Source organism: Sycon ciliatum, chromosome 8 (genome assembly GCF_964019385.1).
Source record: "Sycon ciliatum chromosome 8, ocSycCili1.1, whole genome shotgun sequence".
In the NCBI taxonomy this organism is placed as follows: domain Eukaryota; kingdom Metazoa; phylum Porifera; class Calcarea; order Leucosolenida; family Sycettidae; genus Sycon; species Sycon ciliatum.
The window spans coordinates 15,595,047-15,621,193 of NC_088650.1; the positions used below are offsets into that span (position 1 = coordinate 15,595,047).

The window sequence follows — 26,147 nt, forward strand, 5'->3', positions numbered from 1 at the left end:
ATATTGGGCAAGGGCTTGCGCGCCATCCACTGGCAGCTCCCACAAAGCCAATAGTCGCGACAGTGACTTCAACCTGTCCCTGTGTCCGGAGCCGGACTGGGGCAATGAACCAGACCTAACCGATGCTGCATTTCCACCCCTGTCCACCACTCCACACAAGGCACACAAACGACCCCATGAGGAGGTGCCTCCAAACTCCTCGTCTGAGCCACTCATTAAAACACCTAATGCGGCCAGGCAGGGATCACTCGGTTGCTAACATGCGTCTGCTGGTAACAAACGCATTTGGAATCAGGAACAAGATAGGGGAACTGCAACATGCAATGTCCGCCCATCAAGCTGACATTCCCATAGTAACTGAAACAAAGCTGCCTGCTGACACTCCTACTTCTGATCTTTGCCTTGCTGGATATCATCCACCTTTCGATGAGATCGTAGTTCTACGCGGCATGGTGGCGGATTTGCTGTTTGGGTGAGGTCCCACATCCCTGCTCTGGAACTCAGTATTGCTCACAGTGATCACGAAATTACCTGGGTCTCTCCCCGCACTGCTACCTGTGGCCAGCTGGTCCTTGTAGCTCTCTACAGACCTCGCTCTGCAAGTCCATCTGACATTAGTCTGGTTGAATACGGTGACTCCTTGCTTGAGCTTGATCAACTCTGTGATTCCTCTGTCATCTTGTAGGGCGATTTGATCATAGTGATCAAGAAATTTACAACACTAGCTGAGCCCTTACTACCTTCACCTCTGCACCACTGGGGACTCTAATTATGACATTGTGGACGTGTGCGATCATTAGACAGCTATTAGAGAGGTTAAGATGCACGTTATTTCCTACGCGACTCGCAATTTCACGTCAAATTTGGCGTAAAACTCCAAATTTCGACGTGACCTGGAGGTCACTCGCGTTGTTTTTCGACGCGCGAGCAAAAACGCGAGCTGAACTTTCGCGTCACGTCGGAAATAACGTGCATGTTTGAATTTTGAATTCTTTATTCTCACGATGTTAACCTCTCTATTGTCTGATGATCGCCTAGTGTGTGAAACTCGGAGGAACAACTCATATTAATTTTCTCCTCTTCTTATTGTTTTTATATGTAGGACTCAGTGACCAGTCAAGGCTCCATGACCAATGACTGTCCCCGTGACCAGTCAAACAGTCACAAACCCCCCATGACCTGTCACAAATAATGATTTGTGTCACAAATTAGATTTGTGACTGTTTGAGTGTTCACGGGGATCGTGATCGATGATCGAGACGTGACTGCTCACTGAGTCCTACATAATACTAGTATTGCCAAAGTCGTGGCATCCTATTCTTCATAATGCTAGAACACACAAAAGACACAACGGAGGTTTACAGAATTGTCGCAACTCAGAGTTTCTTGCACAATGCGATCAGCAGCCTAAGTCGCCTGCTAACATTAAGTCGCCTGCTGACAGCAGGCGACTTATGACATGTTCAGTGGGACTTGGCCAATATACATGTACATGTACATGTACAATGTACATGTAAAGCATAGTTTGGGGATAGCTAGTGGGTAATGGGTATTTGATTCAGCACCAGTGCTGAGTCGGGTAGTATACTAGTATTTCTTCGGATATCGGGTTCGGGTAGGTTTCCACGGTTAGCAGGGGTACCCGGTCGGCTAATATTTCCATGGTAACACCACAATGCACCCACTCCTTTACACACTGGGTAGACATGCAGGGTATTATTACATGAATTTGTACACGTGCACTGCACATGATGCAAAATCTGCGACTTCGGGTTTTCGGGTACTGTCCCGACTACCCGCGACAACCCTTATTGAGCACAGAAAATATTGCCATGAATGATGGCCGTGTGGATGGTCGCTTGGGTGAGGGAGCTATTAGCGCCGAAAGTATCAAACTCTGAGTTGCGACAAATCTGTAAACCTTCGTTGTGCCTTTTTGTGTGTAGCAGTGCTCCACATTATTGTGTTGAGCCCTCTCCGCTGGTAGAGAAGGAAGTGTTCCTCCTTTTAATACTAGTACATGTACAGTCGTGGGGAATCTGGAGATGCCAACTAGGGAAGAAGGCAGTTCCAAACAGTACAGTCATTACCGGTGTTTCGTTAGACGTACAAAATAAAACAGCTGCAACTGGGTATCTGGGAAATACTAGCATGAGAATCTCTGCGGGTACTTGATAATGGTATACGGCACATCACGGCAGGAATCCAATGGTAATGTACATGTAGATCAGATACAGTCGTGTCAGGAACTAGATTAGTTGCTAATCCAACCGAAACCCACTTGGCTGATTTTCTCGGAACGTGTTGGGAACGCGTCATGCACATACATGTACATGCTGTACATGTACGCCACACCGTGACAGTCCACAGTACAGAATCGAAAGTTAAAAAGACTCAGATTTTAAGTGCTATCCTACTCGGATCGGGTAGTCGGCCTGCGATAGTGACGTCAGCATTCTAGTATCCGGAGTGTCCCATGCAGTCTCTGTGACCAACCTCACTCCAATTAATCTGCCAGGAAATCACGTGCAGGTCTTGCCTAGCCTGGGGCATTAGGTTAAGTGCTGCACAAGGAGCTACATGTAACTGGCATAACATCATTACCTGGATTACGCGATAAAGCGTTTCCTTAGAACTTATGGACATGACAGAAAAAGAGTGAGCCGTCCCCGACCATTGCATTGTACGTCCCGCTTTTCATTGTACATGTATATGTACTTCGAAGTAATTGCATAATTATTCGACGTTTAAATAGAGGATTGTACAAGTAGGCGGATGGCACCCACAGAATTATTTCCATAGCGTCCCTTCCATGTATTCTAGAAATCTGATGGCCACCGCTGTCCTTTCACAAAATGATGTACTAGCATGGCGTTGATTTAGGAAGTTCATTGTCACATAATCCTATGGAGCCCGAGGAGCACAACAGCACATACCCTATTGTCCCCAATAAAAGTACAGTCATCTTTTAAACGTTTTCACAGGTGGCGAACCCTGTACTATAGTGCTGGCAACTGAAATCCGACCCCCTGAGCGGTGGGTTCACTTTCTAGCGGCCTCTGTTTGGTAGTTTTACCATCCCGTGTTGGGTCTTTGCGATGTGAGCGCACCGCTCAGGGGTCGGATTTCAGTTGCCAGCACTGTACTAAAGGAGCCTATACTAGTATCGGAGACTGTTTTTTTTTATTGTTTCTGGCACGATTGATCGCCTGTCATGACTCATGTGTGTCAAATCAATCATAATAAAATTTAATGATACTTTTCGTGTCTTTTCGGCTGTAGATCATCTTGACCTGGAATAACACACCAGCTAATGTACGATCAAGCATGTAGAAAGGCACAAGGATAGAAGAAAAACGACGTATTGAAAGTACATGTACCCCAGTAATACCCATCACATCACTATGGCATGTACATGTACAGTCAACACACATCACTATGGCATGTACAGTCAACTTCGCTTATAACGACACTCGGCGGGGCATCAGAAAAGTGTCCTCATTCGCGAAGTGTCCTTATACCTGAAGTCTCATTATTATGTATTACAGTTGGATGGGACTTTGCTCTGGGCATGGAAATGCTGTCGTTATTCGCGAATTGTCGTTATATCCGCAGTCGTTATTAGCGAATTGCCGTTATATCCGCAGTCGTTATTAGCCAAGTTGACTGTACTACTATTAGAGACGTGTCCTTTTATATCGATCCACGCGCAACATACATAATACTATTGGGCACGCACAAGTATTGGAGACGTGTACATCTACGTTTATTCGGGAACCACGGTAGTCATTACTCATTAGTACTATAGTGTCTAGCATAATGTACTGTTATAATCATTGTACAAGCACACGAGATGTCTGCGCTCACCGGGAGAGCAACGTACATGTACATGATTGTACATGATTCTACTACTTCCTTCCAGTTGTATGCGTTGCTACAGCAAGCGCACAGCAGGACGCCGAACCAGTTTTGGTCGGTTGACTCGCAGACTTGACTGCTACATTTTGCTCGAGATTACAAGATACGACAATTTCTTTCCACTGGGAGTTCCAGGTTGAATGTTTGACCCGGTAGATCGCTTCTCGTCTAAGAACACCTTCAGAGCAATGATGGCAATAGTCATCCGAAACATTGGCAGTACTTTGTCCTGGCCTGTCTTCAACATTGACGCAAAGCGTTTGTCTTCTACAAGTCATGTAGTTCGTTCCGGAGACTCAAGCTAACCGGTTGCGAGAATCGCCCGCGATGCAAGTAAAGTACGATCAAGAAAATGAACAGTTCCAGCACGCCTCGCATTCGCTTCTCAGTCCTTTCGACCTGTTCGTCAGCTGATGTCTCCTGCGCGTGCGACATGTCAACTAACTTGTTGTAACGACGTAACTACTAGCTTGCAATGAAGGGATGGATGGGGACGTGCCGTCAAGTCTATTTCGAACACAACCCTTCACTTACAAGCAGGGACTTTCCGCGTTTTCCCTATACCGGCGCCAGCTGCGCGCCATAGCCTGCATAGGGCGCGAAAACGTCCTCTTTGTCATCACTCAGGATCAAGAGCACACACTTACTGCCTACTTCAAGACTTGCGGTAATTTCCTGGCTATTTTGACCTAATCACGACCTGTACTAACTCTGCTGTCTGAACCACCTGTCCATTGTGCTGCTCTAGTCCTGAACTACAGTATTCACTGAGTCTTGGGGGTTGGTTAGACATGGGGAAGTTGCCATACTGGGGTGGTGAGTCCGCCTTTCGGCACTGGGATTTCGCTCTACTCTGTCTCTACTCAGTGAAGAAGAATATATAAAAGAAGAATATATAAAATCACCAGGGGCCCAGAAAAATAACGTGACTGCCTGATTGCATCGCACCGCTTCTACGTAGCTGGAGAGTGGAGAGCTGTCAGTGACAGTGTGCCCAACATGTTGACAGCTCGTAAGACAGTAAAGAGAACACTCTTGAATACTCTTTACAATGCAACTGTCGAAAGACCAGACAACGAGGGCAAAGTACTCCAGCACATGAATAGTCTTCAGCAACGGCCCGGGAGTACATGTAGATCAGGGTGTGTACATAATACTCATGTTTCTCTTCTCTCTCTTTAGTTGGTGATGGATTGAGCTGTGAGGAGGGGTTTGGGGGAGCAAAGCAATTGGATGGAATCCTGTCCAGCGAATCCGAGGAAGAGACTCCTTCAGTTCAGGTAAGAACATCATCTACTTGAGTAGCCAAAACATTCACCCAACAGGCTGACTCTAATCCTTCCACTGCTTAGCGAATTGAATGACTTCAGCATGAAACGCACCTGGAATGATCTGACACGGCGCATGGTGCTTCTCGCTTCTCGCAGACCCACTGGAGAGACATTTCTCTGCGCAAATACGTTTGTGGGACTTTGCATGCCATCCATTGCTGTTCGCACGCACAGTCGCTTGACAGTGTCGCCTGTGAAGTGTGACAAGTGTAACAAGCGAAAGTCTTTCGGAGCAGATCTTTCGCCTCTGGTTTCGCTGCCTTAGACGTTAGCGCTGAGCGGGGGTATCCCAGGCGGTCCGTTGTCGATTAGTTAGGTTTCGTTCGGGGCTCTTGCATAATTCCTGCCCATGTCTCTACTTTTCGACAGAGAGAAAAACGGTCCAGTGCTGATTTGTACCAACGGAGAGACACCGAAACACACAAGTGCTGACCGTTGCATGCCTGTGCGCCTTTCGGTGCGACAAGAACCGAAAGGGACGGCGCCTTCATAAGGGAGCGGTAGTCTTCGCCTACCTTCCTGTGCAAGAGGAGAAGAAGAGAAGGTCACTTTCTCCTTCCCGCAAGCAGCCATGGCGACACCAAAGTCCAGGAGACGAGCCAGCACGCTAGCATGGTCACGGCAGGTCTTCTTTATCTTCTTGACCAGCGTCTCGATGAGAGTGCTATGTACACCAGCACCGCAACTTACAGGTGAGTTGGGGTTAGGCAACCCGTGTATACAGAGGCATGATCAGCATCGAAGCCAAGCCCATTGTTCAAGTGTGCTTCTCAACCTCATGCATACTCCCTCTCTGGGTCTATCTGTCTTGTGTCTGTCTCTCTGTGTGTCTATGTGTCTCTGTGTGTCTGTCTCTGACTCTCTCTGTCTGTCTCTCACTTTCTCTGTCTGTCTCTCTCCCCTTCTCTCTCTCTGTCTCTCTGTCTCTGTCTCTCCCTCTCTCTCTCTCTCACTCTCTCTCTCTCTCTCTCTCTCTCTCTCTCTCTCTCTCTCTCTCTCTCTCTCTCTCTCTCTCTCTCCTTTCTCTCTCTCTCTCTCTCTCTCCCTCTCCTTTCTCCTCTCTCTCTCTCTCTCTCTCTCTCTCTCTCTTCCTCTCTCTCTCTCTCCTCTCTCCTTACTCCCTCTCCCTCCCTCTCTCTCCCTCTCCTCCCTCTCTCTCTCTCTCTCTCTCTCTCTCTCTCTCTCTCTCTCTCTCTCTTCTCTCTCTCTCTCTCTCTTCCTTTCTCTCTCTCTCCCTCTCACCTTACTCCCTCTCCCTCCCTCTCTCTCCCTCTCCTCTCTCTCTCTCTCTCTCTCTCTCTCTCTCTCTTCTCTCTCTCTCTCTCTCTCTCTTCTCTCTCTCTCTCTCTTCTTCTCTCTCTCTCTTCTCTTAAATCCAAGAAGCTGTTTAGGGGATAGACAAACCCTCACTGAGCGCCCTCATATTCACTTTCATGATTTGTTGCAAAGGGGCAGACACCAATGTGATATCCAATGATAAGTTGGGACACTGTAGTGAGTGGGTAGTTTAATTGAGGGGGCTCTATATAAAGACGTATCCATTCAATAGCAACTTAGGGTCCATACAAAAGGTACGCGACTGCTTTTAACAGGTTTCTAACAGCCTCAACCCTTTCCTGTCCAGTCAGACTGGCCACAACGATATTCAGATATTTGCCTCTGTCTCTTCTCTAGAGATGGACCGCAGAGTTTCTGTTGCAACTACTCTTCTGGCTTCATGCTCTACCCAATGCTCAGGCTACATTCACTTGGTGACAAATTTGGAAGTCTGGACCACACAGGATAAGCAAGGGCGCAACATGACATGCACATACACGTCACAGATCATAGACAATGGAAGTAAGTATCAAACGGTGGCCGGCATTCATGTACATTATGAGGGGGAGTAACGGTGGGGGTGGGGTGGGGGGAGGACCACGGGTGCTGGTATCGGTAGACTCCATGAGTAGTCTGCGATACTATTAGTCTCTCAATACATGTATGTCAAAGCAAAAAAAAACTGTCTAGGAAGAGAGGAAAGATGTTTACTGGTGGGTCGGGGGACAATTTTGTAGGCTTAACCTAACAAACAAATGGGTTAAACAAAGCATTGAAGTGAGATCACACCAAAATAACAGTGTGGGTGGCAAACACCTTTCCTATCAACTCATCGCCAAGTTCTCTAACCCTATATCACAAATATCCAGTTTCATTTCCTACAAGGTCACTCTTATGTTGAGATGTCTATGGATCGTCAGGAGCTTACTTCAAAGTGCACAAGGTGAACTCTGGGGACCTTTTATGCATCCTGACCCGTCGTGAATATTCATCAGGGAGAAAAATGATCATTTATCTGATCATTAGCTTGGTCTACCTCATCCAGCACTGGTACAGTAATTGCAATAGGAACGTTCGGGGTGCCTTCCATACATGTACATGTCTTATGTATATGCGGAAAGCCAGCAGATGTTTCAACTCACACTGTGGTGGATAAGTTTGTTGGCAGCGGTTTGCTAGTACATGCACATGCACATGCACATCTATCTATGATACCTGTACTGAGCCTACGAGTAGTTTGGAACATGGTCAGGCCGGAGCAATCATGTGTGGGTTTTAACGGATCAGCTATTTACAATACTGCTAATATCAGCACTGATGAGGTTGACTATTCCTGATAACATCCAAAGAGCTGCTCTCCAAGACGATACCAGCAATCCCAAGAACCTGTACAATGTTACTAGTGACACGAAGTACCTTAGTAATGAACTCGGCAGTGCACTAGTGCTAAAGAGATTGAACTCGACATTCTGGACCTTTGCCAAGTGAATCATCTGTATTCTGAGAGACTCTTTAAAAGGGAACCCGCCTGGCACTTAAACGAGTCAGTGAGCCAGCAGTATAGGCTATAGCAACAAGGTTTCCGCGCAAGTACGGACTTATCTCAAGATGGATATTTTCAAGATCATGTCACTAGTTGGGAATGATTAGGGGGAGATAAGGGGTAGCACTGCAAACACTAGGTGGCGCAGCGGGGCGTTATTCACAATGACAACGACATTATTCATTTGCCGCCTTTTTATAACCCGTATAATTTATAGGATACTTGTATCATGTAGCACTGAAACTTACACAGTGTCACATCCACACACATAATTATTATATGAGCACCAGTAGGCTGTACATGTATACATGTATGTACGGTAAAACTCGCCAGATACGGGCAGGTTTGGATTGAGCACTAGCCGCAACTAGGAATTGCCTGTAACTGAGAATTTGCATGCAAGTCAACATCTGTTTATGCCAATCAATCGTTTTTGGTCCCGATTTCCGTTGAAAAGCCATTTTCATGACTCTAGATGGGTCAGAAAGGTGCCCGGTAGACAGACACGCCCGGATTAGGGACGTCCGGATCTAGAGAGTTTTACTGCACACAGATTTCTCAGGCTGCTCAAATAATTTCAACGCAATGTACACTGTGCATGTACATCAGCCAGCCCAACATCCAAAGCGTAGCACTACGCCTAATACCTCAGCAACCCACCCGCTCTTTTCCTGGTAACAATCGTCGCCTAGAAAATCCGGCCAGTTCCGGTACAGTGGTATGGTACGCGTACATGGCGGTACCACATCATGGTAGCATGCATGCTTTTACATGTACCAGTTTTGCCTTAGATCTACCAGCACTGCACTGACTATCACCCACTACAATATTTCATTGCGTGTATTTTGTCCATATAAAAGAGGTTTGTTTTTCCTCTCAAAAAGTCTCAAAAACAAATGCAGCTAGTAGTACATGCACGTACATAACATGTATGTGCAATGGGAGTGCATGTAGCGACTACCATGTACAGGACTTGCTGGATTTTGTCGGTGACGATTGTAGTATACTGCCGTGGTCAAATGCACCCCATGTTGCCTGGTCATTGCACTGAGAGACTTGCCAGAAACTAGCCAAGCTGAGCTCCACTGTTGTACAGTCTTCTGCTTCATGTCGAAGTATAACATGACGTATGTGTGTGGTGTGTATGCATGTATGTGTGTGTGTGTATATGTGTGTGTGTGTGTGTGTGTGTGTGTGTGTGTGTGTGTGTGTGTGTGTGTGTGTGTGTGTGTGTGTGTGTGTGCCACGATGCAGCCGCATACCCGATCAGCATCTCACGTCCCATACAGTGGTATCTGAATGGTTCGATACTGCCGGTGACTGGAGCTGAATACTACATCCCCGGCGACTCTGTGTCTGCTCGAGGAAGGTACACATGTCGTGTGAGCTACTCCTACAGACGAAAAAATGAGCAGTAAGTGTTGTATTTGTACAGTTAGGGCCGGGTTCCAGTGCAGCTCCGCTGCTCCAGCTCATTGTCCATCTCGGACAAGACTCCACCTACCCCTTCCCCATTATCTAATATTTTCTGCTTTTAAGTCCCCTCGGGCTTCTTGGCACCTTCATTTGCTTCCTTATCATTGAGCACCTCTGCTCGTTTGGTCCCTGCGAAATCAAAAAATCCCCGTGCTCTGGCCTGCGCAGCGAATAAAAAAATTGAATTTTAAAATTCTCGCGTATAAAACAATGCAAAGCACAAGAAACAGGTCGAACCGTGACCGCGGCTCGCAGTTTTTGATCAAGAATCGTAGCAAAAGCTCGTGGTGAGCCGTGGCCTCGCTGCTCCAGCTCGAGCTGCGGTCACTATGGTGATGATGACGTTTCATGCCGCGGATGATGTGCAGCGGAGCCGCAGTGGAACCCGGACCCTAACCAATGCCACCACTTGGATACACCACCCAACCCTTACTGACATCTCGAAGACACTTCGCACAATGAAAATCCCTTTCTTTTGAACAAGGTACGATTAGCGAAAGCGGTTTCAGCTTTTCAAGACAACCTCCGAAATCTCGAAGATAACCAGAATTCAAGGCGTTGGTTAGTAGAACGTAATATAAAAAACTGCTATTGCCTGGTACTCTGATGAGATTACTGGCTTGATCTTCTGATTTTGGCTTTCTTAGAGACAGAAAATCGTCGCCTTATAAAAGAACCAAAGTTCCTGTACAATGTGCATGTAATCTCAATTTTCCACCCCGGCCCTCCACCTCCGCGACGGAGCTTATTGGTCCCAGTACCAAGGTGATCCAATGGATGTTGTGTATCCACATACTGGGCAGCCTTGGGCTGGATCTGGGCGGTGGGGGGGGGGGAGTGGCCACATGGTCACGCGTGATCTGTGCAAGTGAGATCATCGGAACCCCTACCTCCTCATGATGCAGAGGTGGTAGGAAATGCGTCAACTGATGTCAGAATGTTTGTGACGTTTTGCACGATCACAAATATAATTTCATGCCGATCATGTTGATCTTCTCCTCCATGTATGCCTTTACAGAGGCCGGCACTCTTTCGTGGAGTTTTCTCGCGACTTGGTCCTTGTCAGCACTCAGTTCGAGTATGATCAGGTGCTACGGCCACGTTTCGTCAACGCCTCGCTTGAACCACCCTACGGCGTGGAGATTGCATCCTCCAAGATTCGTCTGCAGGCTGGCGATTACAAGCTGTTTGACTGTTTGGCCACGGCACGGGCCCTTGATCCATTCGCACCCATTTCCCCACTCTATTACGAGTAAGTCACTACATACACGTGTACAGTGAGACCTGTGTTGAGCGATCATAATTGCGTTTAGAGACCACCTGTTGATGAGACCGGTCATCTTCATCCTAATTACGGGTCTACCCACATTTGAGCGCTTTTGGGCGACCTCCTGTGTACACGTACATGACGTATATCAGGACTGGATACAAAGCTGTTGCACACCTACCCCAGAATCATACAGGGTACAGGCCATGGAATGTTAGTTCCAGAACGACTCGGTCCCTGCATCCATGGTGTCGGCCATGTTGGTGTCCCGCTGCCCACGTGTACATGTATAGTGCACTTTCCACACAATTCAGTCACGTGACAAATATTCATAACTACTCTATAGGGCTTGAAAGTGCTACGTCACAGCATAGCAACAATTTCAAAAATTCAAAAATTGGATCCACTTGGATCCAGTTTTTGTATGGATCCAAGCACATTTCAAGCCGTCTTACTCTCAGCAAGGTGATGTAACCAGTGAAACTGACTGATTTGGCTACTGGGGGCGGGGTTACAACTGGTGGCGAAGTAAAGGTCACCCCGGCATACGACATGAGTGGGTTGCTATGCACCCACATACTGAGGCAATAGCAAAGTCACACCTTAGTGGATCCAAAATAGAAATCTGATGTCAACTTAGTACTCCCTGGCCGTTTTTGACGTCATCACTTTCAAGCCCTATTCCGTGCACCATGGGGCGATTTTTTCCACACAGATTACACTGACAGAAGAAGTATTCAGTGATAGGTAATGTCGCAATCTAATGTACAAGACAAAGCAAGTCCACAAAATCAAAAAGACACTTCCTTTTATCTATCAAACGGTTTCTTTCCCTTCTCTTCAGGACAGTAGAGGGAATTTGAACAACACATAATCATACAGAGTGTGAAAAAATACAGATGTCAGGCAATGGATGCTGCATTGACCAAGCTGACTTGTGAGTTCGCCACTCAATAATTCTTTTCAAAGTCAAATGACCTCCGACTTCTAGTTGAAGATTGCTTGCAAGGCGGAACGGAAGAACATCTAAATCGTCAGAATCCTGTGACATGTACCTCAGAATATGGAGTATGCGTTACCTTGTGTGCGTTGTCGTGCAGTGTATTTCACAATGGAACGCGGCAATATTCCAGTGCAGTGTTCACGGTTGGACCTGTGCAGCCCAATGACGCTGGCCAGTGGCAGTGTGTCGTACGTAATGCCTACGGCACTATCCGGCACAATTTCGTCGCCACTGTGACACCGGGACCACCAGGTACGATGACCAGTGCTGTGTATTATGGTGATACAGTCATGTATGACTGTATACGGCACTCCAATGGGAAGTTGATGCACAACTGGTAGTGATGAATACAAAGAGCCCAATGGGGAAAGATTTGTATGACCATTGTTGCAGGGAAGTAGGGGGAGGGGGGAGGCTAGTACGTTATACTAACGATTCGCGGTGCCACATTGTTCAATATGGTGCTTATGGTGGATAGGGGGAAGTTGTAAGTGAGAAACTTTCACAAGAGATTATACTTCGCTACTTTTGCAACCATTACACATTCGAAAATTTAAATTGACTGCTCTGTGACTTGCTGTAGATCACACATGATCCAAATGAACAGATAATGTCGCGAAAGGTTCTCAACGTGAACCAGTACTATTCTTGCAAATGAAAATTTGCACTCAGTTAATTTCGATTACAATAATGGAAACGTTGCATTCCTGCAATTATTCAGGTTATGATAAAACATTCATATTTTTATGTTGTATATTTTCAGGTTTCATCCCCATGACACCTCCTCGCACCTCAGAGCCTAGAACATCATCGGAAGAAATATCAATCACCTCATCAGTGTCCAGCTCTAGCGTCCCTGTGGCCAGCACCGGAGTACAGTCCAGCACACCCACATCTGCAGTTGAGAACATGCCTCAACCGGAGTCGGAGAACAATGGAGCCACCTACGTAGTGTACGCCCTGGGTACAATGGCTGGCCTGGTGACAATTGTGCTTCTGGTTCTGGTGGTGCAGAAGATTCGTTTCACCATCAATGCGCACAATGCTGGCAAGGTACATGTAGCACCAAATAACAACAACACAAAGACGTGTCTTGTTGACGTGGAGAACGCCATAATACAGGCACACCCGAGCGAACAGCATGATGGCAACGTCGGCGAACTCAGTGAACCTCCACGCATCAGAAAAGCGGATGATACAGCGCACCAGAGAGAAGATGTCTCACCCAGTGCTGCTCAGCAGACTGAACAATTGACATTACTTCCCGACACATCACAGTGCAACGATGCAGCGGAAATCAGCAGTGTTAATGTTGTTGATTTCAAAGACTCAATCCAACCCAACACCGCTCCTGCACCTGATATCAAAGGCACAGACCAAGAACATGGTGACGCAATCGGTACTTCGGAAACGACTTCATGGCGGCAAAAACCAGAATCTCAACAGCATCCCAGATTGCTTAGCACCTCCAGCAGGAACAGCACCGCACCACTGCTAGCGGAGAGACAAATCTCGAGCAGCGGTTCAGACTGTTTGGAAAGTCCAACTATTGGCCCCGACCACCCTTGCCTTGTTGAGAAGGGTGGTGCAAACGCTTCCACCACGGATGCTGTCGACAAAAAAGTTGTTGTCGGGAAGGATACATCAGTTTAGCATGATCAAGTACACGGTCCATGAATGCCAGAAACTAGTGCCTGCATGTCGTTTCACAGTACCTTGCATGGTTTACATTCAAATCGAGCTGCAGCGTAGGGAGCTCAGATAAAGGAGAACGCCAAGAGGAACGCCTCAGATTTAAATACTAGTAATAGAAGGTCGCTAGCCATCTTCTGGTGAACTCACTGAGACTACTAAAGTAGCATAGCACTCTGCTGGCCAGATATAGCTACAGTCATGAGCAGTTCTCATATTCCTTGTCCTCGTCAAAATTGATTTTAGATTTTTCAAAACACGCCTTCGTGTACACCTGGTTATCACCAATATTTAATTCCTAAATTCAATCACCCCACCAAGCCCCATACTTAATTTTGTTGACCAATTTTTGAGAAGAGACACATAGCTACATCTATACATACAGCGTAGTACGTTGTCGAATAATCGAGTAGAACAAGCTATGATTTTGTTAATTTTAAGAATTTGACGGTAAATTCATCTAAAACACAATAGATGAATAATGTTCACACAATACCCATCGCCTTAAGGGATAGAGCTTTTTAAAACACACAGAATGAAGAGCAAGGTTTCATGTGCTACAGTTCTGCTCAATGAAATCCAGTCGCGAGAGTCAAGTTTGCGGCGTGCACCTTTTCACAGCCCAGTGTTCGCAGGTCTAGGGCTGCGCAACGCGTTAACGCCCGGTGTGTACTTGAGAGTGACGCGACTGGATTTCATTGAGCAGACAGTACAGATCTTATGTGCAGTAAATTCTTGTATGAATGAATTTGACCTTGGGTTCTACATCAACTGGTACCTAATGCTAAAGCCGGCTTCTTGCTATCTGCGTATTTTGCGTGCATCCCACTTGCCTCTGTAGCTTCACCGGAAGCGTGTGTTTCGAAGTCTGAAGAAAATCCTGCACGGTCCGAGCTCCCTACAATCATATCATACTACACTTGACACGGGACCTCCACAACCTCGGCTTCAGCAGTTTAGGCTGGCTCGTTCGTAAACCTTTTAGGATACGCTTTATCCTACCTGACGCCTGCTTTGCTTCAGCTGCCAATGTCCAGTTTTCCTAGGCTAGGCTTTTATAGGTGTGTAAATAATTATGTACGTTAAGGTACAGGCTACTATTGCGGGGTCTGTACAAGCTCCAAAGCTTACACCAGAGAAAAAGTTTCTGTTTCCGTAACCAGGCCACAAGTATTACTAGTTACCCAGCGTATTCAGGATCCCCCAGCAATGGTGGTGGACTGAAGAAGATACGGACATGCAGTATGTGTCCCTTGATGACACCGTCATTCGCTACGGATCCTGTTCATTTCCAGCCCAGGGCACCTACATCATCATTGGCCTTCTGCAAACCAGCCTCCATCAGCACACTTGTCAAGCCCGTGATGTAGATCTACATAATTATTATACTAATCATAGTAATGATAAGTTGGAGTCTGGCACAAGGCTGTCATGATCCTCGGACTACACCTGACACGCACTACAGCCAGTACAGTCTGATCTCCAAAGCTAGAAAAGCAAAACGAAAGTTTCAACCAGGAAAGCAGAACAGGAAAACTTTGTTGGCTGGATCACTGCAGTGTCTAAGGTACGAATTGCATTACGACCTATGTTTGTATACTCTGTACTGTTATTAATATGCGGATATCTATCGGTATGGATAAAAGCAGAGCGAATCTGAGTTGACGCCTATTGTCCTTTGAACACTAATGATGCTAGATCACCTTGTGTAGCCTCTTTGAAGGCATCCTAATTTCCCTGCGAAATGGTGGGGGAGGACTGTGACGAGCTGATCAACAGAGACAACGACCCACTACCACTAGGGTCCGGTACCATACAATAGTGGTGATCAGTCGCACCGGCAAATGGACGGAGATCTGTCCCGCTGTTCTCGTTCTTCTCACCAAGATCTTTAACAGCGAGGGTGAAAGTCGCGGCGATCGTCGCCTTTCTCCAAGCCTTATTCCAAACGCCCGGCGCGAACTTGAGAAACTCGTCTGGATTTCATTGAGCAGACAGTACAGTACTTATGTGCAAGTAAATTCTTGTATGAATGAATTTGACCTTGGGTTCTACATCAACTGGTACTTAATGCTAAAGCCGGCTTCTTGCTATCTGCGTATTTTGCGTGCATCCCACTTGTCTCTGTAGCTTCACAGGAAGCGTGTGTTTTGAAGTCTGAAGAAAATCCTGCACGGTCCGGGCTCCCTGCCGAGATGACGATGTGTAGAAGCTAAGTGATAAAGCATCACTTGCCTATTGTCCAGTCCATGGTGGTGACAGCCATTTTTCTACAGACATTTTCCTTTCCGGTGCCCTCAAACCTGAACTGATGGGCATCTTCCACAGATATCGTAGTCAGATAAACGTAGGTGGCGTTGTCCCGCGACCCGGGTTGAAGAAACCGGTAAACATCCACTAGCAAAACACAAGCTAAAAAAAGGTGAAATTCGCACCTTCGCGTCACCACCTGCTATGCTGTGTTGAGAAACATAACCAGCTTGGGCCATGGGGCGAAGTTAGGGCCACCGCCATCGCATGCCTGGTCGCACCAAGGTGGCAGATGCAGCGCTCAGCGGCGAGCGTCAGGCAGTGAGTCTCACAACCAGGGAGTCGTATGTTCAACTCCCCGTTCACAATCAGTTGCCGACAAGGGGCGAGCCTAAGCGGCATCCTCGTCACCCTCACTCCGACCAGTGAGTACCCAAGCTACTAACCAAACATAAGAATTATCATCGATACAATCATATCAAACTACACTTGACACGGGACCTCCACAACCTCGGCTTCAGCAGTTTAGGCTAGCTCGTTCGTAAACCTGTTAGGATAATTTTTATCCTACCTGACGCCTGCTTTGCTTCAGCTGCCAATGTCCAGTTTTCCTAGGCTAGGCTTCTATAGTATAGGTGTGTAAATAATCTATATGATTGTACGTTATAAAAAGGTGCAGGCTACTATTGCGGGGTCTGCACAAGCTCCAAAGCTTACACCAGAGAAAAAGTTTCTGTTTCCGTAACCAGGACACAAGTAGTAACCCAACGTATTCGGGATCCCCCAGCAATGGTGGACTGAAGAAGATACATGCAGTATGTGTCCCTTGCCGACACCGTCATTCGCTACGGATCCTGTTCATTTCCAGCCCAGGGCGCCTACATCATCATTGGCCTTCTGCAAACCAGCCTCCATCAGCACACTTGTCAAGCCCGTGATGTAGATCTACATAATTATTATACTAATCATAGTAATGATGAGTTGGAGTCTGGCACAAGGCTGTCATGATCCTCGGACTACACCTGACAAGCACTACAGCCAGTACAGTCTGATCTCCAAAGCTAGAAAAGCAAAACGAAAGTTTCAACCAGGAAAGCAGAACAGGAAAACTTTGTTGGCTGGATCACTGCAGTGTCTAAGGTACGAATTTCATTGTGCCCTACGTTTGGATACTCTGTACTGCTATTAGTATGCGGATATGTATCGGTATGGATAAAAGCAGAGCGAATCTGAGTTGACGCCTATTGTCCTTTGAACACTAATGATGCTAGATCACCTTGTGCAGCCTCTTTGAAGGCATCCTAATTTCCCTGCGAAATGGTGGTGGAGGACTGTGACGAGCTGATCAACAGAGACAACGACCCACTACCACTAGGGTCCGGTACCATACAATAGTGGTGATCAGTCGCACCGCAAATGGACGGAGATCTGTCCCGCTGTTCTCGTTCCTCTCACCAAGATCTCTAACAGCGAGGGTGAAAGTCGCGGCGATCGTCGCCTTTCTCCAAGCCTTATTCCAAACGCCCGGCGCGAACTTGAGAAACTCGTCTGGATTTCATTGAGCAGACAGTACAGTGCTTATGTGCAAGTAAATCCTTGTATGAATGAATTTGACCTTGGGTTCTACATCAACTGGTACCTACTGCTAAAGCCGGCTTCTTGCTATCTGCGTATTTTGCGTACATCCCACTTGCCTCTGTAGCTTCACAGGAAGCGTGTGTTTTGAAGTCTGAAGAAAGTCCCGCACGGTCCGGGCTCCCTGCTGGGATGACGATGTGTAGAAGCTAAGTGATAAAGCATCACTTGCCTATTGTCTAGTCCAGGTGGTGACAGCCATTTTTCTGCAGACATTTTCCTTTCCGGTACCCTCAAACCTGAACTGATGGGCATCTTCCACAGATATCGTAGTCAGATAAACGTAGAATTTGGTGGCGTTGTCCCGCGGCCCGGGTTGAAGAAACCGGTAAACATCCACTAGCAAAACACAAGCTAAAAAAAAGGTGAAATTCGCACCTTCGCGTCACCACCTGCTATGCTGTGTTGAGAAACATAACCAGCTTGGGGCGAAGTTAGGGCCACCGCCATCGCATGCCTGGTCGCACCAAGGTGGCAGATGCAGCGCTCAGCGGCGAGCGTCAGGCAGTGAGTCTCACAACCAGGGAGTCGTATGTTCAACTCCCCGTTCACAATCAGTTGCCGACAAGGGGCGAGCCTAAGCGGCATCCTCGTTACCCTCACTCCGACCATTGAGTACCCAAGCTACTAACCAAACATAAGAATTATCATCGATACAATCATATCAAACTACACTTGACACGGGACCTCCACAACCTCGGCTTGCCTTCAGCAGTTTAGGCTAGCTCGTTCGTAAACCTTTTAGGATGAGCTTTATCCTACCTGACGCCTGCTTTGCTTCAGCTGCCAATGTCCAGTTTTCCTAGGCTAGGCTTTTATAGGTGTGTAAATAATCTATATGATTGTACGTTATAAAAAGGTACAGGCTACTATTGTGGGGTCTGTACAAGCTCCAAAGCTTACACCAGAGAAAAAGTTTCTGTTTCCGTAACCAGGACACAAGTAGTAACCCAACGTCTTCGGGATCCCCCAGCAATGGTGGACTGAAGAAGATACATGCAGTATGTGTCCCTTGCCGACACCGTCCGTCATTCGCTACTGATCCTGTTCATTTCCAGCCCAGGGCGCCTACATCATCATTGGCCTTCTGCAAACCACCCTCCAACAGCACACTTGTCAAGCCCGTGATGTAGATCTACATAATTAAACTAATCATAGTAATGATGAGTTGGATAGTAACGAAAGTTTCACCAGGAAAGCAATTCAGGAAATCTTTCTTGGCTAGATCACAAAGGTACGAATTTCATTGCGCCCTACGTTTGTATACTCTGTACTGTTATTAATATTCGGATATGTATCGGTATGGATAAAAGCAGAGCGAATCTGAGTTGACACCTATTGTCCTTTGAACACTAATGATGCAAGATTACCTTGTGTAGCCTCTTTGAAGGCATCCTAATTTCCCTGCGAAATGGTGGGGGAGGACAGCGACGAGCTGATCAACAGAGACAGCGACCCTCTACCAATAGGGTCCGGCACCATACACTGGTGGCGATCAGTGGCACCCGCAAATGGACGGAGATCTGTCCCGCTGTTCTCGTTCTTCTCGCCAAGACATCTAACAGCGAGGGTGAAAGTCGCGGCGATCGTCGCCTTTCTCCAAGCCCTGTTGCTCCAAGGGGTGCTTTCCTTGCCCACCACCCCTCCCAAACTGCAAGGTAAGTTACCAAATAGATGCTCGAAACGGAATCTCGGCTAAGCAAAAGTCGTAGATCTTCTCCAGCACGTTGTATTGTGATAACGTAGGTGTTGGTGCGCAACGTTCAACTTTCTAATTGGCAAGGATGTGATGCTGACTAGCCCCTATATCACTGCACAGCCACACAAAGCGTGTGCATGCCCAATGAAGTTAGCGTCATCAACCGTTAGGACACGTATGCGTTACTCTCAAAAGAGGTGGCCGTGGAGGTCGATTCAGTTCATCGCAAATGTTTCCCTATCGGTATTTCCACACAACTACAGGAAACGTTGCTTTAGAAGCCTATTCTCTGGCATAGAACTAGTTATCGTGGTAGTCGTGCATGTACACTGTAGACGTAGGATAGGGTTAAAGGCAGATGTTAAACTGGCGATATATGGGGGAGCTGCAGCCCTGGAGGGCGAAGTATTGTCCTTTTTGGCTCTGAATACTGATTGACGTCCTTAGTATCGTGCTGTGCATGCAGGTTACATCGACCTTGTGCCAGACTCGGAAGTGTGGACCACCCTTGAAAACAAAGGCCGCAACCTGACCTGTTTTCATTCATCTTCGGTTACCCTGAACGGAAGTAAGCAATCCTATCGATGCTATTGGAATTGGTCGCAGACTCAAACGTAGCCGTCTTCACATAACTTATAAGCCATGACGTTATCTCTCTCTCTATTTCTCTCTCTCTCTCCCGAACGGTTCCCTCCCTGCAAACAGCTGACTGAGCATATAACTTGCATATCGATACAAGTCATGTATGCTGAAGGTCTCTGTACTGTCCTACGACTATCTTTCTCCCTACAATGCGCTGTGTTGTCATAGCTTTTAAGCTTTTAGAAGATTGATGTACATGCATGTAATCCTGTACATACATGTACGGCCATGTTCCGCTGAGTACCAGGCAGATCACTAAGCAGGGACACGGAGTACCAAACCCTGCCCATAGCGGAATTGGACCTGTTGCGAATCACGGAGATACATGTATAGCCCATGAGCACAACAAGGCTGCGATTTCTCGGGCGTGGTACCCGACGCTGATAGCGTACTTGATTGGCTAGTTTTGCAATGGCTAAGTCGCTATTATTTTTTTACGAGTTGGGTATGTGTATGTGAACATAGTAAAAATAAAAATAATAAAAATAAATAAACCTGATCGTGAGGTTGTAGTTTAGGATTAATGAGGAGAATTGTCGGCCCTCACTGAGGGTTTCACTTGCTACTTCGAGTAGTCGATTTTTGATGTGTCATGCATTTATAATTCTTTGCCCCCACAGTACATTGCACAATTTCAAAGAGGGTCGAACAGAAAAACGGAGGGAAGACAAAGGAAAGAGAATGTAGAAAAGAAAAAAGGACCAAGGAACTACAAGTTACGCTATTATGTCCACTAACACCACCAGTCACTAAACAATCTTTTCTATAAAGTAATCCTTGGCTCTCCATCCGAAAGAGAATTTAGTAAGATTAGTGAGAGTGTTTTGATACACCTGCGTTTCCTATTTCGTCTTCTCCAGCTCAATATCCGATCGAGATTACGTTGATACGGTGGCATGTCAACGGCACCATTCTGCTGCCAGGAGTTGGACAAGAATACTACGTACACGGCGATAACGTGTCCGACAGCGGACGATACACGTGTACAGTCAGCTACAAGCTGACTATTCAGGATGGATGGTGAGGTCAACAGTATTATTACTATTGACTGTGAGATAGGAAACATGTCTAGACGTCCTTTGTCGCATACTGATCAAGTATAGCTGAATTTGTTATTAGGACATGGGATATTCAAATCCCTGATGATGCCATCCTTGGTGAAAATTTGGAATCAATCGTTGTACATGTACTTGTAGAAAGGAAGAGGTCATATGGATACGAGTTATGAGTAACTCTCCATCACTGTTACCAGATACTATAAATATACATGTACATGTACATGTACGGTCAGAAAGTGCAATAACTAGGCACAAAGCTAGTTAAAAAATTGGTTGTGAGCAACACTGGCTCACACTCAAATCACTGCTTTTCACCAGAAAAATATTTTATTTCTACTTTTCGGTCATGAAATAACCATCATCAGGAATGAAGTGGGCACACCGGTTAGGATGGGTTAATAAATGAGGAGCGCTGCGAACTAATAACAAATCACACCTGCATGCAATATTACGAGAGAGAGAACTTCTTCCACTTCATTCCTGATGATGGTTATTTCATGACCGAAGCGTTGAAATAAAATATTTTTTCTGGTGAAAAGCAGTGATTTGAGCGTGAGCCAGTGTTGCTCACAACCAATTTTTTACTTATGAAGCTGCGTGATGCGCCCTACAAGATTTTAAAGCTAGTTAAGTTACTCTTAACTCGTATCCATATGACCTCTTCCTTTCTACATTTATTATTGGCTCAACATTCGAGTTTTAAACTGTACATGTACTTGATGTTTTGTTCTCTTTTCAGGCTTTTCCCTGAAAAGTGAAAAGAGAACAAAATACTAACCCCACCGGGACTCGAACCTGGGACCTTGGTTGTCATGAGCAACCATTCGAGTAATGGTAAAAAAAGGAGAAGGACAAAATGTTACGAGTTTTGACTAACTGTTCACGAACGTAACCAGATCATAATGCAGTCAGCGAGTGCGACAAAATGGCATGCAACTGACAAGGAGGACTGAGATATTCAGCGACCTGACACTTACATTGTAGCTCCAACACTTTTGTGCCATTTTGTCGCACTCGCTGACTGTAAAGGATCTGGTTACGTTGGTGGAAAGTAAGTCATAACTCGTAACATTGTGTCCTTCTCCCTTTCCACTGTAATTGAATTGGCTCACCGTCCGAGTTCAACTTTGCATATCTTAATTATGGGACAGTTTTTTTTGTTATTGAATTTGAAGATCTCCCAGTACCAGTCTCCCAGATTAATATGACTTTTAACATTTCGTCTTAGAAGAGACATTTACGCATCTTCAGTCATACCTCTCCCCACTGCCAGGATCAACCGATATCAAATCTTTGCTCTACGTGGAGAGTGATCATCACGCACAGCAATACCATACAGAGACAGTTCTGTGTTGGAATGGTGTTTCCTCCTGCAGGGCATTAAGCACATCCGCACATTTCCACGTCGATCTTATCATCGTCAGCTCAGCGTACGAGTACGATCAAGTCCTGCGTCCCATGTTCAGCAATGCCCAGCTCCAGCCTCCATATGGACATCTCATGGCCACGTCTGATGTTCAACTTCTCCAGGCACAGTCCAAGACTTTTGACTGCTCCGCTTCGGCAAGAACCGTGGACCGGAATAAGACCATGTATCGCATATTCTACAAGTAAGCCGATATGACCATAGACCAGAGTGCAGGTAGAGATCGGTTATACTATGATAGCATTGGTGTTTGAGGAAGTGAGATTTGATCACTACAGACGATTATCACTCCAGATGTGGTTGGACAGGGTAGTACTTCAAAGTATGTACATGTAAGTGATAAATTTACAACTTAGTCATGATAGCATACAAAAACAGATGTGCATTATACATGTCCATATAAGTACCAAACCGAGACCAGTAAAGTACAAAAATAACAACAACCTGCATCTACTCTACCTGTATGGCCACACTGCTGGTAAAAAAATAAATAATAAATTATCGTGTCCGTTCCCCGAAGGGAACTCACGACGGCCGCTAAAACCCGATAAACCCTAGCGGCAGATGCAGCGCCTAACGGTGGGGGTGAGTGTGAGTTTTCGGCACTTGTGCCAGTGGTTGTGAGACTTATCCACACTGCTGGTAGTACACAGCATAGCATTGTATATGTTCACAATTTCAGTTTTTCAAAGATTTCTGTAGGCACCACTAGTAACTATAACCGATCCAGAATGTATACAATTGAGTGGTTTTGAAGTGGGGATTTGATCACAATAGGCGATATATTTCTATAGCCGATTATTCTTATAAACGGTTTAGTTTGAGTGGAAAAGATACTTTTGCTTTTGAACTTTGAAGCTGATAACATTATAACATTATAACCGCCACCTTAAACTGGTATATCATTATAACCACCAACCCTATAGGCGATCTCTACGTGTATACAGATTAAAGACGCCACCCCCCCCCCCCCGGCAAAACTTAAATTATGATAGTCTTTAATACACGCATCACGACGTACCTCGTGCTTGGTGTTATAATAGTTCCTCTTCTTCCTTTTCTCGGAGTCTGCTTTCCTAGGATTGGACCGTACACAGCGTGTCCATGAGCCATGTGTGGTTGTATTCTCAGCTGTTCTTACGTCCGTGTTCACACGCAGGGTTTACCACGACGGAACCTTATTCTCTACCGGTCCGAAACTCCTTCTAGACCCAGTACAGCTTGCCCACGCTGGAAGCTGGTTATGTGAAGCGGCCAACGCCTATGGCTATACGAGGCACCTGTTCAACGTGACTATTGTTCCCCGTGCAGTGGGTAAGAGGCAGTGTTTCCTGTAGTAGGGGGCTTCTATATGTCGAAGTGTATGTGTAAAATGTTATACTATGATCGCAAGGCAGAACTGTTTCAGTCTTGTTACATCTTGATTTCTGTTTCGATTGCTCGACTTACAGGGAACAATAGCAGCTCACTGGGACCGCAAAATACCTCTAGCACACTGCCGCCTCCTTCTGACAGTGTAACGAGCAAGGCAGGTATTTCCCAAACAATGGCTAGACCAAGTGCATCGATGCCATCACGATCCTCTCCCTTCTCGACCTTCTACGCTCGAACAGTCGAATGGGGTCTTCCAACATCACCCAGCAGCACAGACATCGGCCTATGCTGTGGGGCATTGGTACAAAGAGTATCAGCAATCAGCGCACCTTTGTTGATACTTGCGATCATACTTACTCTGCTGCTAGTGTATTTCCGACGCGCACAACTCCGGCGACGTACGTATGATGTATCAGATGAAAGTGTGAAGGGAACCAGACGCTCAGCAGAGCCCTCTACGTCCTCCCTTCCCTCTGCAATGCAACGTTTCCCTGATGATAATGCTGCCGAGTTCACTGTGGCAGCAGGGGAAGTCCAACATGCTCAACTGGACCAGCTGAAATCACGTGACTCCTGCAGTAGTTCAATTAATGTTGACGGTTGCAACACATCTATTACCCATTCTCCGGAGATGGATAATCCAGGAGCAGTATACCCGGACAGTGTGGTAGAAGACAGCACAGCACTGGATCTCAACTTAAAATCACCTCCTGATGAGGGAGCACCAATCAGTGACAGTGGAGAAAGATCAGATGTCAGCCACGATGACACTGCAGTGGAAACGAAATCCCAGCATGTATCCCGCGTGAACAGTGACGCCCGCGGGCGGTCAACTCTTCCACTGTTGCCTGGACGACGCGTGTCCAATGGGAGTTGCACGGGTGCCGCGAGCGTCGTCACCAAAGGCAGATTTTCAGGTAAAAGTACTGCCGTGTGACGGCGCAGGATGAAGATCTATGGAGTAATACTATCGCAGATATTCTGTGTAGAATGTGGAACTTTGCTAGCGAGCCAATATTTGACATGATGAATGAGGAAAGAATATAAGTGAATACTGCTGATACCCCGTTGTGTTGCATTGTTGGCTCGCTACATCACATACCCGCGTGTTGTCATTTATGAAGCATGGGTATTTTATAATTATTATGGTTGCATAATGCTTTTGGTGTATTCTAGATACACCCTTCGTAGGGTGTAATTCGTCCCTTTACAGGGACTTAATCCGACTGATTAGTCGGACTCTTTTTAATAGCATTTGCCTATGTAGTATTTGGGTATACATAAAAGATACCTACTAAGCTGCTCCATACTATGTATATCAATACAGATATGCACATATAGATTGAGCAAAGATTGAATATTTAGATGTACTACAAGATAACTACCATGTGCTTGTCATCTATTATGCTCTACTTCTATCAAACAGCCAAGCTGGTAGCATAGCTTTTCTTCCCTACGCTAAAGGGACATTTTCTCAAGGGAGGCATTCTTTTCTTTCGGACCCTCGGTATAAAGTGACAGAGTCGCTGTCCAGTGGTGTAACTGGGTATTACAATTATTTTTGTTTACCTGTATTGACCGTGTGTGGTAGAAACGCGGTGTTTGCAGTGTAACTTAGTAAGAGCATGTCTAATTGGAACAATCATTATTATCCTTTTTCCCTTTACTTTTTATAACGTTCCTTTCTGCAAAACTGTTCTGCTGAGGTTCAGCGCAACTGTTATTTCCAAATTCCTTTCTGCAACTTGTACATTTCACCTCGGCCTCTTTTCAGCATTGGTTTGTTTTCAAAATTATTCGACAATATCAAAAATTGTACTCAGATGGAGAGCCAATAGTCCTAGGGCCCATTTGAAATTTCTCACTTTTACTTGGCACATGTTTGCTAACATGGATTTTATGATCATTCCTGGATGGTTTTTGCCTCCTGAACACAATGGCATAGGTTTCGATTGCCGAATTGTGTCCGAACATGGTGAAAAACATCAAAATAGAAAAAGGCCGTTATTACCATGGCAACCTAACTAGAATTGCTCCTATATCCATTTTTACTGACATGTATATGGCCAAGTAGCACCTCATTTTGCTCAGAATAAGCAGTAGATACAGTACGGCGACAAGTACTGTACTTTTACAGTGTCAAAACAAAATTTCCAAAGTGCAGTGAAACTTGGCTATTGGACATGTACATGTATATTACATGTCGCGTCGAATGTTAGCATTGAGGTACGTGTACATGCATGTGCGGCTAGCAGGTACATGAGACTATTTACAGGCATGCATTATTATCAGACTGCAAACACGAGAGAAGCGCCAGACGGTTCGGCGTTACACTTCAACTGAGAGAATAGGTATTGTAACCCACTGAGTACTAACAGAAGAAGAAAAAGGTGGTAGGAAACTGTCAGAGTCTAAGGAAAGAAGTGCTTAGGACAGTTTCAACCTGAACTAATTTACTCGAAGTACGTGTAGATAATACGATAGATCTCGCAGCAATGTAAGAAGGGCAACACTAT

The 26,147-nt window shown here is 46.0% G+C and overlaps 2 protein-coding genes across 3 annotated transcripts; both read left to right on the forward strand.

Moving 5' to 3' along the window:
* The first annotated feature begins 5,083 nt into the window (after nt 1–5,083).
* LOC135823816 (uncharacterized) lies at nt 5,084–14,399 on the forward strand. Of its 2 annotated transcripts, XM_065336664.1 has the most exons (7): nt 5,084–5,198; nt 5,619–5,941; nt 6,987–7,088; nt 9,364–9,523; nt 10,604–10,837; nt 11,953–12,107; nt 12,619–14,399. In XM_065336664.1, exons 2-7 carry the CDS (start codon nt 5,821–5,823, stop codon nt 13,506–13,508), a joined length of 1,662 nt encoding a protein of 553 aa, XP_065192736.1. In that variant the 5' UTR covers nt 5,084–5,198; nt 5,619–5,820; the 3' UTR covers nt 13,509–14,399. The 2 variants fall into 2 exon arrangements, with proteins under 2 accessions (XP_065192736.1, XP_065192737.1); XM_065336665.1 differs by lacking the exon at nt 5,084–5,198 and having other exon boundaries at nt 5,612–5,941.
* A 3,841-nt stretch (nt 14,400–18,240) lies between these two features.
* Nucleotides 18,241–25,568, forward strand: LOC135823815 (uncharacterized). Its single transcript, XM_065336663.1, has 6 exons — nt 18,241–19,090; nt 19,598–19,699; nt 20,634–20,793; nt 22,208–22,441; nt 23,417–23,571; nt 23,709–25,568. The coding sequence occupies exons 1-6, from the start codon at nt 18,844–18,846 to the stop codon at nt 24,566–24,568; spliced, it is 1,758 nt and encodes a 585-aa protein (XP_065192735.1). The 5' UTR covers nt 18,241–18,843; the 3' UTR covers nt 24,569–25,568.
* Nucleotides 25,569–26,147: the final 579 nt, after the last annotated feature.